This window comes from Schistocerca americana, chromosome 2, assembly GCF_021461395.2.
Source record: "Schistocerca americana isolate TAMUIC-IGC-003095 chromosome 2, iqSchAmer2.1, whole genome shotgun sequence".
In the NCBI taxonomy this organism is placed as follows: domain Eukaryota; kingdom Metazoa; phylum Arthropoda; class Insecta; order Orthoptera; family Acrididae; genus Schistocerca; species Schistocerca americana.
In genome coordinates, this window is record NC_060120.1 from 303,785,233 (window position 1) to 303,799,362 (window position 14,130).

The 14,130-nt window shown below is 42.1% G+C and overlaps 1 protein-coding gene across 2 annotated transcripts in view; it reads left to right on the forward strand.

Moving 5' to 3' along the window:
• The window catches only part of LOC124595608, a 51,650-nt gene extending 38,025 nt beyond the window's left edge, over positions 1-13,625 (forward strand). The window contains exons 2-3 of one of the 2 annotated variants that reach the window (XM_047134423.1): positions 8,872-9,101; positions 11,822-13,625. In XM_047134423.1, coding sequence (XP_046990379.1) covers positions 8,872-9,101; positions 11,822-11,900 — 309 coding nt within the window. In that variant the 3' untranslated portion in view covers positions 11,901-13,625. The remainder of the gene's footprint in view (positions 1-8,871; positions 9,102-11,821) is intronic. The other variant, XM_047134424.1, reaches the window with a different exon arrangement.
• Positions 13,626-14,130: the final 505 nt, after the last annotated feature.

Sequence of the window (14,130 nt, forward strand, 5' to 3'; positions counted from 1 at the left end):
GCACCAAAGCTAGTTTCTAGCCACTTGTGAATGAGACAGGAACTGAAATTGAGGGTAGCAAAGCAAAAGCTGAAATGCTTAACTAAATTTTCAAGTGTTCCTTTACAGAAGAAAACCCAGGAGAATTGCCCCAATTTAATCCTTGTACCGCTGAAAAGATGAGTGAAATAAGTGTTAAGCCGGCCGAAGTGGCCGTGCGGTTAAAGGCGCTGCAGTCTGGAACCGCAAGACCGCTACGGTCGCAGGTTCGAATCCTGTCTCGGGCATGGATGTTTGTGATGTCCTTAGGTTAGTTAGGTTTAACTAGTTCTAAGTTCTAGGGGACTAATGACCTCAGCAGTTGAGTCCCATAGTGCTCAGAGCCATTTTTGAAATAAGTGTTAGTGTCATTGGTGTTGAGAAACAGCTGAAATTGTTAAAATTAAACAAGCTACCAGGCTCCAGTGAATCCCTATCAGATTCTATACTGAAATACAGCTGAGTTAGCCCCTCTTCTAACTATAATGTAATGTATATTCCTGGAACAAGAAACCATGCCCACTAGTTGGATCCCCCTACAGGTCCGGGGGTTAGAATAGGCCCGAGGCATTCCTGCCTGTCGTAAGAGGTGACTAAAAGGAGTCTCACACGTTTCGGCCTTTATGTCATGGTCCCCTGTAGAGTTTGACTTCTGTTCTTCCAAATTTTTTCGAAGAGCAAGCTAATTGGGGAAGGGCGCCTTACGTGGTGCATTGTGTCCATCATGCACTGAGACCCATTGCATCTTTCATCAATGTGGATATGCACTTTGGCTCATTCTCCAACTGTTGGGCAAGATCACCCTCCTGGGTGCATATTTTTCCATCAACTGTGCAGTATCGTTTTCTACGCTGACGATGATGATGGACGTGTTTGCTCGGTTGCACCTGATATCCAGCACGGTAGCCTGTCCATTGTAGTGGGACCGCCATGTACCCTGTTGGCTGTAGCCCCCTGACCACACAGGGATCGCTCTGCTGATGCCTGTGCCGTTAACTTCCCACGTATGCTGAGGAGTAGATGCCTGTCACCTTGGGGCATCAGGACTCCTGGCAATGGCCAACCGGCCAGGTGGCCTTTGCTGCGGCTGGGTGGCACCCATGGGAAGGACCCCTGGAGTGGATGGCATCAGGATGGGAGAAGCGTAGTGCATCATCTCTTGCTGGTGGTCAAACACCAGCAGTCCCTAAGCAGTTACGGGCTCAATTCAATGCACAGAAATACAGCCCCAAATTGTTCCCCTCCCTGGCCACACCATGGGAGGAACTTCAGACTAAGGATGGCAGCGGCTCTTATTTGCCCTGGTACCTTGTATGAGCGTTCAGAGGACGGGTTTGGGGAGGTGGAGGGCTTGTCCAAAATGAGGTCTGGGTCAGTCTTGATCAAGACAGCATCCTCTGCCCAGTCACGGGCGTTACTGGCTTGTGACTAGCTGGGGGATGTTTCGCTAACCATCACGGCCCATAAGAGCTTGAATATTGTCCAGGGTATCATATTTCACAGGTACCTTCTTTTGCAGTCTGATGATGAGCTGCACACCAATTTAGAGCGGTGAGGTGTACGTTTCGTTCGGCGTGTCCACCAAGGTCCTAGGGATAATCAGGTTGCTACCAGTGCCTTCATCTTGGCCTTCGAAGGTGATGGTCTACCACTGTGATGTAAAGCCCTATATCCCTCCCCCAATGCAGTGCTTTAAATGCTGGAAGATCGGCCATATGTCTTCCCACAGTACTTCCAGCATCACACGTCGAGATTGCAGACGCCCATCACATCCCAATACTCCATGTGCCCTGCCTCCCATGTGTGTCAGCTGCGGAGAGCATCATTCCCCTTGTTTGTGTGACTGCAGGATTCTCCAGAAAGAAAGGAAAATCATGGAGTACAAGACCCTGGACCGATTGACCTACACTGAGGCTAAGAGGAAATTTGAACACCTACATCCTGTACGTATGACATAGTCTTACGCGGCCACTACAACAGTTCTAGCTCCATCAGCTCTGCCAACCCCCATCACCTCTCAGAGCCAGCAGACTACACCTCCCCCCTTGATGGTGGAGGCGCTTCCCTCCCTGTTGCTCCTGCACCAGCTACTTCGGGAGCAACTCCCCCCCCCCCCCTCCCTCCCCAAACCATCAGGGATATCAGTCCCCACTTATGTGCCGGAGAAGCAAAAGTCTCCTTCAGGTACTCTCGCCAAAAAGGGGTCCCTTGGGTCACTCCCTTCGCAGGTTTGTGCTAGTGGAAAAGATTACACCCACCAGTGGCTGAAGAGCCCAAAAGCAGCTGGCCATAGGGCTTCACACTCACCCTCAGTCCCAGAGACTGAATCAGTGAAGTCCTCCCAGCCAGAGAAACCCAAGGAGCAGCGAGAGAAATCCAAAAAGAAGATCCCCAAGACCAAGGGAATTGCAGTGGCCCCCATACCACCGCTACCTACAAGCTCTGCGTCTGCAGACGAGGTGGAGATTCTGGCGTCCGCTGAGGACCTAGAGCTCACCGAACCCTCAGACACAATGGATATAGACTGCTCAGGCAATAAGTCGGTGGCAGCAGGTGACCCTGAGGTGTAAACTGCCTCATTGTATGTTCCATGCGTTCCCAGTCTCACAATTACATCATCCTCTAGTGTAATTGCGGCGATTCTTTCCACCGCCTGGCTGAGCTACGGCAACAGTTAAGCTTTCAGGAAACCTGGTTCCTGGCAATGCGGACCCCTGTCCTCTATGGCTATAAGGCATATTACAGGAACTGTAGTGACTATAATCGAGTGTCAGGTGGAGTTTGCGTTTATGTCCTAAACTCAGTCTCTAGTGAAACTGTGCCCCTTCAAACCCCTCTTGAAGCCGTGGCTGTCAGAATAAGGACGACACAGAAAATAGCTGTCTGCAATTTATATCTTCTTCCAGATGGTGCAGTACCCCTGAATGTATTAGCTACACTGATTGACCAACTCCCTAAACTTTTACTACTTTTGGGAGATTTTAATGCCCGTAACCCCTTGTGGGGTGGCAGCATGCTTACTGGCTAAGATGTTGAAACGTTCCTGTCTCAGTTCGACCTCTGCCTGTTAAATACTGGGACCACCACACATTTCAGTGTGGCTCATGGTAGTTACTTTGCCATTGATTTATCGATTTACAGTCCAGGACTTCTCCCATCTATCCACTGGAAAGTACATGACGACCTGTGTGGTAGTGACCACTTCCTCATCTTCTTGTCACTGCCCCGGCATCAGGCACATGGATGTCTGTCCAAATGGGCTTTAAACAAGGCGGACTGGGAAACTTTGACCTCTGCTGTCACAATTGAATCTCCAACAAAAGGGAACATCGATGTGATGGTTGAGCATGTGACTACAACAATCCTTTCTTTGGCAGAAAACACGATCCCTCACTCTTTAGGGTGCCCCGGTGAAAGGCAGTCCCTTGGTGGTCGCTGGAAGTCGCTGAGGCAATTGAGGAGCATCAGTGAGCTCTACAGCGGCATAAGTGGCACCCTTCCCTATAGCCTTTAAATGGCTCTGTGCTCGTGTTCGCTAACTTATAAAATGATGGAAGCAGGAGTGTTGGGAGAGATAAGTCTTGTCCATTGGGTGCCATATGTCACATTCCCAAGTCTGGGCAAAGATCAAATGAGTCAGATGATTAAACATCTCTCATCTGACCACAAGCGACATCTCTAGTCATCTTCAACCGGATCTGGTGTAATGACATCTTTCCATCGCAATGGCTGGAGAGCACCATCATTCTGGTGCTCAAACCCAGTAAAAACCCACTTGATGTGGATAGCTGTTGGCCCATTAGCCTCGCCAATGTTGTGTGTAAGCTGTTGGAAGGTATGGTGTGTCGGCGGTTGGGTTGGGTCGAGTCCTGGAGTCGCAGGGCATACTGGATCGATGTCAGGGCAGCTTCCACCAGGGTCTCTCTACCACTGATAATCTTATGTCCCTCAAGTCTGCTGTCCGAACAACCTTTTCCAGACGCAAACACCTGGTTGTCGTCTTTTTTGTTTTACGAAAAGCATATGACACCACCTGGCAACATCATATCCTTGCCACATTATATGAGTTGGGTCTCTGAGTCCCGCTCCCCATTTTTATCCAAAATGTCCTGTCGCTTCATACTTCCCATGCCCAAGTTGGTGCTTCCCCTAGTTCTCCCCATATCCAGAAGAATGTGGTCCCTCAGGGCTCAGTACTGGTGTTGCTGAGTAGCACCTACAGGCAGCCATCCACAAGGCGCAGTCATGGGCTCTAGCCCACGGTTTCCAGTTTTAACCTGCAAAGTCGTGTGCTATGCACTTCTGTCAGTGTTGTACCGTTCATCCGGAACTAAAACTTTACCTTAATGACGATCCACTCACTGTAATGGAAACATATCAATTCTTAGGACTGGTTTATGACACCCGATTGATTTGGCTTCCTCACCTTCATCAGCTTAAGCAGAAGTGCTGGCAGCATCTCAATGCCCTCCGCTGCCTGAGCAACACCAAATGGGGTGCAGATCGCTCTACGCTGGTGCAGCTCTACAGAGCCCTTGTTCAATCCCACCTTGACTGTGGGAATCTGGTTTATGGTTCGGCGGCACCCTCAGCATTGCGTTTACTTGACCCAGTGCAGCACTGTGGCATTCGTCTAGCAACAGGAGCATTTAGGATGAGTCTGGTGACGAGTGTCCTGGTTGAGACCTGAGTCCCTCCATTGCAGGTTAGGCGTGCACAACTGCTGGCCAGATAAATTGCACATGTTTGTAGTTCACCTGCGCATCCGAATTACCATCTCCTTTTCCCACCCACAGCAGTTCATCTCCTGCATCAGTGGTCCAGGTCATGGCTTCCAATTGCAGTTTGTGTCTGATCCCTTCTTTCCAAACTTGAGTCCTTGCCTTTACCACCTATACTTGAGGTCCATTCATGTACACCTCCATGGTGTACACCTAGGCCATTGCTCCGCCTGGACCTCTCACGTGGCCCTAAGGACTCAGTTAACCCCGCAGCTCTCCGCTACCATTTCTTCTCGATTCTTGACATGTATCTAGGTCATGAAGTGGTTTACACCGACGGCTCGATGGCTGATGATCACATCGGCTTTGCGTATGTCCATGGAGGACATATTGTTTAGCATTCCTTGCCCAATGGCTGCAGTGTTTTCACTGCCCTGCTGGTGGCTATATCTTGTGCTCTTGAGCACGTCCGTTTGCGTTCCCTGGGGAGTCGTTTCTTCTGTATAGTGACTCCTTGAACAGCCTACAAGCTATCAACCAGTGCTACCCTCGTCATCCTTTGGTAGTGACCATCCAGGAGTCCATCTATGCCCTGGAACGGTCCAGTCATTCAGTAATGTTGGTCTGGACCCCAGGTCACATTGGAATTCCAGACATCGAAATTACTGACTGGCTGGCCAAACAGGCTACACGGAAACCACTTATGGAGATTGGCTTTTCTGCAACTGACCTGTGTTCAGTACTATGCCACAAGGTTTTGTGCCTTTGGGAGATGGAATGGCATAACCTCAGTTTGCACAACAAGCTGCGTGCAATTAAGGAGACTACGAATGTGTGGAATACCTCCATGAGGGCTTCTCGCAGGGGCTCTGTGGTTCTCTGTTGGCTCTGCATTGGACGCGCTTGGATGACATATGGCTACCTCCTGCGCTGCGATGACCCACATCAGTGTCGGTGCAGCTCCCGGCTGACGGTGGCCCGTATCTTGGTGAGCTGTCCTCCTTTGACTGCCCTGTGAAGGAGTCTTCAGTTACCGGACTTGTTGTCATTAAATTTAGCTGACAACGCCTCATCGGCTCATTTAGTTTTATGTTTTTTATGTGTTGGTGGGTTTTATCATTCTATATAAGTTTTTGCACTTGTCCTGTGTCCCCTTGTGTTCTCCACTCTAATGCTTTTAGGCTGGATGTTTTAATGTGTTGCAGAGTGGCTGGCTTTTCCTTTTTGTTCTCATGGTCGGCCAGTCACAGTCATCTGCTCTCTTTTTTTTACTCCTTCTACCTGTTTCTTGCTTCTATCTGTGGTTTTCTTTTATTGTTTTTCTCAGTAGTAGCGTTGCTTGTCCTTCTGTCGTTCTTCTGGTTCTTCCATTCTCCTGTTATTGTGCTGTACATCTCCTTTCTTTTCTTCTTTCCCTTGTGTAATTATTTTACTGGGAACAAGGGACCAATGATCTTGCAGTTTGGTCCCTTTCCCCCCTCCTTTAAACAACCACCACCACCACCACAACAACAACAACAACAACAACACTAGTTGGAAGAAAGCACAGGACAAACCAGTTTACAAGGAGGGTAGTATAAGTGAACCATAAAACTGCTGTTCAGTATCCTTGACGTTGATTTGTTGTAGAACATATTCTGAGCTTAAAAATAATGGACTATCTCTGACAGAATGACCTTCTCCATGCCAACCAGCTTGGATTCGGAAAACATTGATCACGTGAAATCCAACTCTCACTTTTCTTGCATGCTGTACTGAAAGCTTTGGATAAAGACAGTCAGGTAGATGCAGTAATTCTTGATTTCCAGAAAGTATTTGGCTTAGTATCACATCTATGCTAATTAACAAAAGTATGATCATATTGGGAATCAAGCAAATTTGTGATAGGCTTGAGTTTTTCTGGTAGAGTCATCAGATGTAGAAGTAACTTAGGGTGTCCCTAGGGAAATGGGTTGGGACCCTCCCTGTTTATGTTACATATTAATGTCCTTGCAGACAATATTGATAGTAACCTCAGACTTTTTTGCAGATGATGCAGTTATCTGTAGTGAAATACAGTTTGAAAGAAGCTGCATAAATATTCAGTCACACCTTTGTAAGATTTCAAAGTGGTGCAGAGGTTAGCATCTTGCTTTAAATGTTCAGAAATGTAAAATTGTGCACTTTACAATTAAAAAAAATAGTGGTATCTTATAACTATAATGTCTGTGAGTCACAGTTGGATTTAGCCAACTCTTAAAAATACTGTGATGTAATACTCTGTAAGAATATGAAATGGAACGATCACATAGGCTCAGTCATGGGTAAAGCAGGTAGCAGAGTTCAGTTTATTGCTAGAATACTAGGGAAATGCAATCAGTCTACAAAGTAGATGCCATACAAAGCACTAGTGTGACCCATTGCAGAATATCGCTCAAGTGTGTGGGACCCGTACTAAATACGACTAGCAGGGGGTATTGAAAGTGTACACAGAAGGGCAGCACAAATGGTCACAGGTTTGTTTAACCCTTGGGAGAGTGTCACAGATATTCTGAAGAAACTGCACTGGAAGACTCTTAAAAATAGATGTAAACTATCCCGAGAAAGTCTACTAATGAAGTTTCAAGAACCGGCTTTAAATGATGACTCTAGGAAGATACTAGAACCTCCTGTGTTTTGCTTGTGTGAGGATCATGAGAAAAAGGTTAGATAAATTACAGCATGCACAAAGGCATTCAAACAATCGTTCTTTCCCTACTCCACATGTGAATGGAACGGGAAGAAACTCTGACAGGCGCAGTGGGAAGTACCCTCTGCCATGCGCTTCAGTGGTTTGCAGAGTGTAGATGTATATGTAGTGTAACAGTAGACCACATGTCTTTGCTATCCTGATATCTCAGTACAAAAGGTGTTGGACTACTGTCCAGGCCAACACATTCTGCAGATCTCTCATTGAAAACATCTGTTCATTGGTTCTCAAGAGACTGGAACACTCCCACTTCCCACTTGCTATGACTGATGAACTCTTTCAAAATTTGATTAAGCTTGCTAGAAGAATACTGAGAGAGACCTTTTAGGTGAATTCCATTCTGCTAAGGAACACGCAAATTTTTGTTTAATTCTGGTTAGGGAATGCCATTAATTCTTTGAAAAGTTGCAAGAAAAAGTGCAGTGAGTCACTCAGTGTTCATATACTTTTATCTAATCTTTACTTTCAAAATCTAAACTCAAATCAACAGAAGAATAAAACAAAAATATTCGCAATTTAGTACCATCACACACACACAAAAGTTTTTCCTTTCTCTTTGGCCAATACCTAATATGTCTTTTTCCCTCCCACTATCTAAGAATTTACATATCAGCAGAATAAAATAAACTCACTAGTTCCTCACTATATTCTTTGAAAGGAAGGGAGTTCAGTGTGTTCATACATTACCAATCGGTTATCACGTTACCTCTGACCAGAATGTGTGCGCCTCAGACAAAGCCAACTCTAGCAATATCAATTAAAAATTCAATGTCACTTCCCTTTGTGCAATAATACAACTTACATAAATATAATGAATTTTTTAATAGACAGCTGCTTCAGCAAGCAGAGAAATTACTCCATAGACATGCTATTTCTTCAGAGGCCGAGTGCTTGGCTTCCCAGGCTGATCACTAAAGACACTGCCACTGTGCTAGGCTGAGAAGCATTTTTATCTCACAAGCTCAAGATGTCAGTCATATCGTTTCTGCTAACCAAAATTCCTTGGTCTTTCACAGCTTTCAAAATGAGTTTATGGTGATTATTTTTTTTATTTTACTGGCAGTTAATTTGTGTTTCCTTAACAACCATGCTTAACAGGTAATTGCAGATATGTTAGGTCCAAATGCTTGTCTTAGTGACGAAAAATTTAATGAACAGTTGTTGGATTATCACAAAACTTTATATATAATACAAGGAGTATCAGTATTGTCCAAATATTATTCTTCATTGTTACTTGGGTATTTTGAGTTTATAGGTGAGTATACGATAAAGTTTTAACAATTTTGACATTTAATGTACAACCAACTCTCTCTCTCTCTCTTTTTGTAAAGGTGTGTGGAAAATATTGTTGTTACTGACTCATAGTGCTATTTTAAGATGTTTCAACTCTACTGGACTGTCTAGGGACTACAGGAGTTAGCCCAGCAGTCAAGAAGTCAACAATCAGGCTGTGTAATACGCAACCCAAGCACTGTCACATTGCCACCAACATATGAAGCCCTCATGGGCACTACTGAATCACATGGTGGTAGCACCTCAACAGAAGCACCTCCACCTACATATGAGGAAGCAATGTTCCTCATGGGTGATGAAAAGCTGTGTGTTGTGCTTGATGATCCCAAATATCCTACTACGTAAGTACTGATTATATTTTTTAACAGTACCAGTAAGAAATATTTTTATGTCTTTGAGTTTTTAGAGTACATTCACAGCTATCTTTAGGGTGTGGGAAACGTTGTTATTGTTAAGGTGCATAGTTGCCAGAAAGGAACAACAATACTTTTTACGAGGACAGTAATTTAGTGTAACTAATCATTTACTTTGTAACTTCTACCAATGAGGATGAAAATGTGTTTTATTGCGTGTAGTCTATTCTTCGTATTGTGATAAATGTCATATTGAGATTATTAATAATGTTCATTTAGCATGGCAGAAAAAAGTGTTATAAAAGACATTTGCAAATAAGAGACAGAGAGTACATATATATATTAATAGAGGGAAACATTCCACATGGGAAAAATATACCTAAAAACAAAGATGATGTGACTTACCAAATGAAAGCGCTGGCACGTCGATAGACACACAAACACAAACATACACACAAAATTCAAGCTTTCGCAACAAACTGTTGCCTCATCAGGAAAGAGGGAAGGAGGGGGAAAGACGGAAGGATGTGGGTTTTAAGGGAGAGGGTAAGGAGTCATTCCAATCCCGGGAGCGGAAAGACTTACCTTAGGGGGGAAAAAAGGACAGGTATACGCTCGCGCGCGCGCACACACACACACACACACACACACACACACACACACACACACACACACACACAAGCAGACATTTGTAAAAGCGCGTGGAATGTTTCCCTATTTTTTTTCAACACAAGAACAAAAGGTGTAATGGCTGTGCAATACGCCTGATTTTGTTGATATATGTGTAAATTTAGAAACCAAAAAACTAGTTTGCTAGTGCAACCTCCTTTTTGACATTGAGGGAACTGAATTACTCATCTGGTACAATAATCCAATACTGGAAATACCTAGGTAGAATAAAACCAATGGAATGAGTAAAAGTAGCCACTCATTGTATACGCCAGACGGGGGGGGGGGGGGGGGGGGGGGGAGAAACAAGGAGAAGGAGGGAGGAGGAGGTAGTAACATGAGGACAATAGATGAGGGAGTGGGACAGAGGTTATGGGACATTTGGGTCAGAATACTGTGGGATCAAACATTGCTGTTCAGGAGATTAGCAATTCAGTCTCCTTTATGTGCATGTCAACTGTTCAGCATCTTATTATAGATGATTGGCAGATAAATAATATTGCAGTGGCTGCTTTAGTGAATTGATTGAAAGCAACTGAATGTTTTCTTTTATATAACATCACCTGGACTATGGCACAGCCCAGCCGCTCTGTCAAATCCTACCTACAGTGCTGCTTTCCCACTTCACATTTGGGAGAAGCTCTGGCAGTAGTTGTATAATGGGAGGGAAACATCAGTGACATTGAAAGCTTGAATTGGCTCCTAGATGTGTGCTTGGATGGCCTAATTGGAGAAGACAGTTGCTCGTGACAAGCAGGGGATCTGAGATTGGAGTCAAGTTTGGCACAAATTTTAAGTTGTCATGATATATGAAGAAAGGTAAGAGTTTTGGGCTTCCACTGACATGATGAGATGATATCCAAGGCACAGTATAGGTGGAAGGCAGTGATTCAGAATCACCTGTACAACTTTTATGTGTGTTACAGAATACATTTCTTCATTCTTGCTGCCAGGAACTAGCTCCGAAAATCCCTTACACTTATTGAAAGGTTTTCCCTATTAGGAGGAGTTGTGAGTAAAAGTCTAGATCAGAGACAGTGGCCCACTAACATGTTTCATGGTGCAGTGTTGTCAGCGTCCAATGTGAGATATGATGGGAAGGTGTATCATTTGCTGGTTCTAATGCAATCAATGAGGGAGCAACAGACAGTTGACATGTTTTGAAGGAACATTGTCACATTCTCACATCAGTACATCACAACCTCTGAAATCTTTAAACATTCTAATGAAATGATCACAAATTTTGACAGTCAGTGTTATTAATTTAATTTAATGTGCGCTATTATTTTTGACCGAGATACAACCTTGTAATTTGTGACAAAATCGGAAGAAAAATGCTTGACAATGGAGATTATTAATTTAATCTTTGTGAGTAAAACAGTTATATTAGCAACAAAACTAGGCCATGGAGTAAGCAGTAGGTCGGTCTGTCACCACAACCAGGTATTTTAGCTTTCACATTCTGTGGCTTTGCCAACTCACAACCAAACTGTCACATTCCAACCTAACCACCTCATAATTCGTGATGTACATGGAAAAAATGTCAAATATTTATGACAATGAAGATCATAAATTTAATTGATAAAATTAAATGCAAGCTATGCTGTTATGTCCCAACCTAACCACAACCTCATAGTTTGTGACATACTCATTTAAAAACAAAAACAAAAAATTGGCTATGCAAAACTGACATGTTGCCAATCTGTGACCAGTGAAGAAATACAGCCATGACTGCTGCTGGCCCTGACATAGACTTCTAGAATTTAGTGGGAGTTGTGATTACTGCACAACCCATGAATTACACACAGCTTTCAAATTTTAGCTGTCATTGGTTCAGTACTTGAACTGAAATAAAAAAGAGCCAGGAGACTTTGTCAAAATATATTGTGTCAGGCTAGATAGAAGTTACGTTGGCCAGTGAGGAATACTTCTAACTGTTATGTGGATATTTTGTGAGCTCTTCATTTAAAAACAATTGCTTGCAGTCTTTTGTTTTGAGATCACTTCCTGTGATGTAATAAGAAATTTTTCTCTTACAGTTCCAGTTCGCACCAGAGGAAAGGCTCTCAGTCTACCTCAAGGAGTCAAAAACCTGGTGATGCAGCAGGTGCAGACTAAGATTGTGAATAGATTTTTATTCATACCATGTTAGCCGTTGTGGTTATCAGTGCTGTAGTGTCTTAAAGATTTTAAGACAAGGGTAGGTGGTGTCAATAATGAGACGACTGTTCAACTTGGAAACATTTTATGACATTTTTGCTAGTATTTTTGCACCACAAGTGTTTAAACGCAATGGAAACATATCCTGTGATGGAATACATTTTTTCTACAGTATTTTGAAGTAATAGTAATGGTAATATTTATTTACTGCACAAGATTTGGCAACTGGAAATCTGTAGCTCTCTATTGGAGTAGTCATTTCCATAACACTGTGAAGGTGGTATTACAGTTAATTAGTTTTTAACGTATCTACAAGTTTTATGAGGGATGCATTTTCTTCATTAGAGTGCTTAATACTGCTGTCTTCACTAATGTAAAATAACATAGGTATCTATGAGAATGCCTTTATAGTGGGATTGAAAAAAAAATAGTGTCATTATTTCTGTAATAGCAGTTACTATTGCATTTCAGATATTGAAAATGAAGTGAGGGAGAATTTAGGTACGGTGCTGTACCTGTAACCTGTAAGTGGAAAATGATATCCCTGTTCAAACTGTGTTCAGAGACTACAAGCTTCTGAGCTAATCAGAATAAGAGCAGGCTTTGTAGTAAGTAAAAAAAAAAAAAGTAAACAGTGATTCTCTTACTTGAGGTGCCAAACCTATTAAAATTAGTAGTTTTGGGGCAATTGCTGGTAAACATTTCTATTCTTATTTTCAGCAATTCAGGATGATCAGAGTTGAAAATTGATTCAGATGTCCTTACATTTGAATGCATATATCTAAATTCTGGAATATTTCTTTGGTATCAATGTTAATAGATTTAGTGTATAATGTCTTATTTTTGATAGATGTTACAGGTGAGCTGTTAATCATTAAATCAGGAGAGGTACATGACAAGAGATATTTTGAAATAGTACTCTGTTCTCAAATTTGATGCATGGCCTTTTGTTACTTTAACCTTCACTAGCTGATAGACAGACGTGTAAAATATTAATTTCTTTATGTCTGTGGAAACTGTTCTCTCCCTCTCTCAAATACACTTTGAAAAGTAAGGTCTGTGATGCACTATGAAAGTCAGCTGCAAATATCCATGATTTTGTTTTGTGTGTATTCAAATTAAGCAATATTTTCTTTGTAAATTAAATGGCAAGTAAATTTCTTAAATTCTAAATAATAATATATTTCTTGAAAATAACATCAGGCAAACACAGTTTTCCTTTCTTTTTACCTCTCTAAAATATATAACATGGGAGATAATACTGTTGGAAAATTGTTGTTATGATTTTGGTGGTAGTGTCAGGAATCAGTCTCTTATATTGTACACTGTTTCTCTAGAAATTTTGTGGCCCATTTTGTGCTCTTTACCTAGTGTTATCTCTCAACTATCTCAGAGAAAAGTCAACATACTTCACTTCAGGCATGAGAAGCGTCTCTTTATGTTTGACTGATCTATTGATGCAACACATTCTCGTTGCACTAATTTCTTGAAATTTAATCTGAGTGTTGTTTTGTCTGCTTTAAATAAAAACTATTTACAGACTTATATGGGTATAGTACACTTATTATACAGCTGTGTCCATTGTTATTCAAAAGTTTAGCTATGAAGTGCCTAGAAATGTGTACATGAAATAAAGTACAGTGAAGGTTATTTGAAAATTCAGTTGTATTGGGGCTATCCATTCTGGTTATATATATATATATATATATATATATATATATATATATATATATATATATATATATATATATATATATATATATTGGCAATATCTTTGACAGTTTTATAGACAATAGTTTGGTGCACCTAACAAGAGAATTACTGTATAATTTAAGTCATTCTATACAGCCTATATAATTTGATTCATGCTTGGCTGTCTAATATTGTACAAGATATGCACAAAACTTAATAATCAAAATTCTACTGACCTCATCTTGCTACAAAGAAAGTGACTATAGAAAGGTAAAGATAAATTTACAAAAAATTAAGAAACTTTAAAATGCTATTTGGATTAAAGTGATGGACAGGCATGTGCCATGTCTGGAAAATTGATAGGCTGTAAGTATCAATAAGATTCTAAAAACAGCAGCAACTTGAATTGGTGGGTAACAATTTTGCATTTTGAGGTACGTAATGATAATCTTGCTGGGTCAGATGGTATACCTATTTTATTGTTGTGAGATTTTTT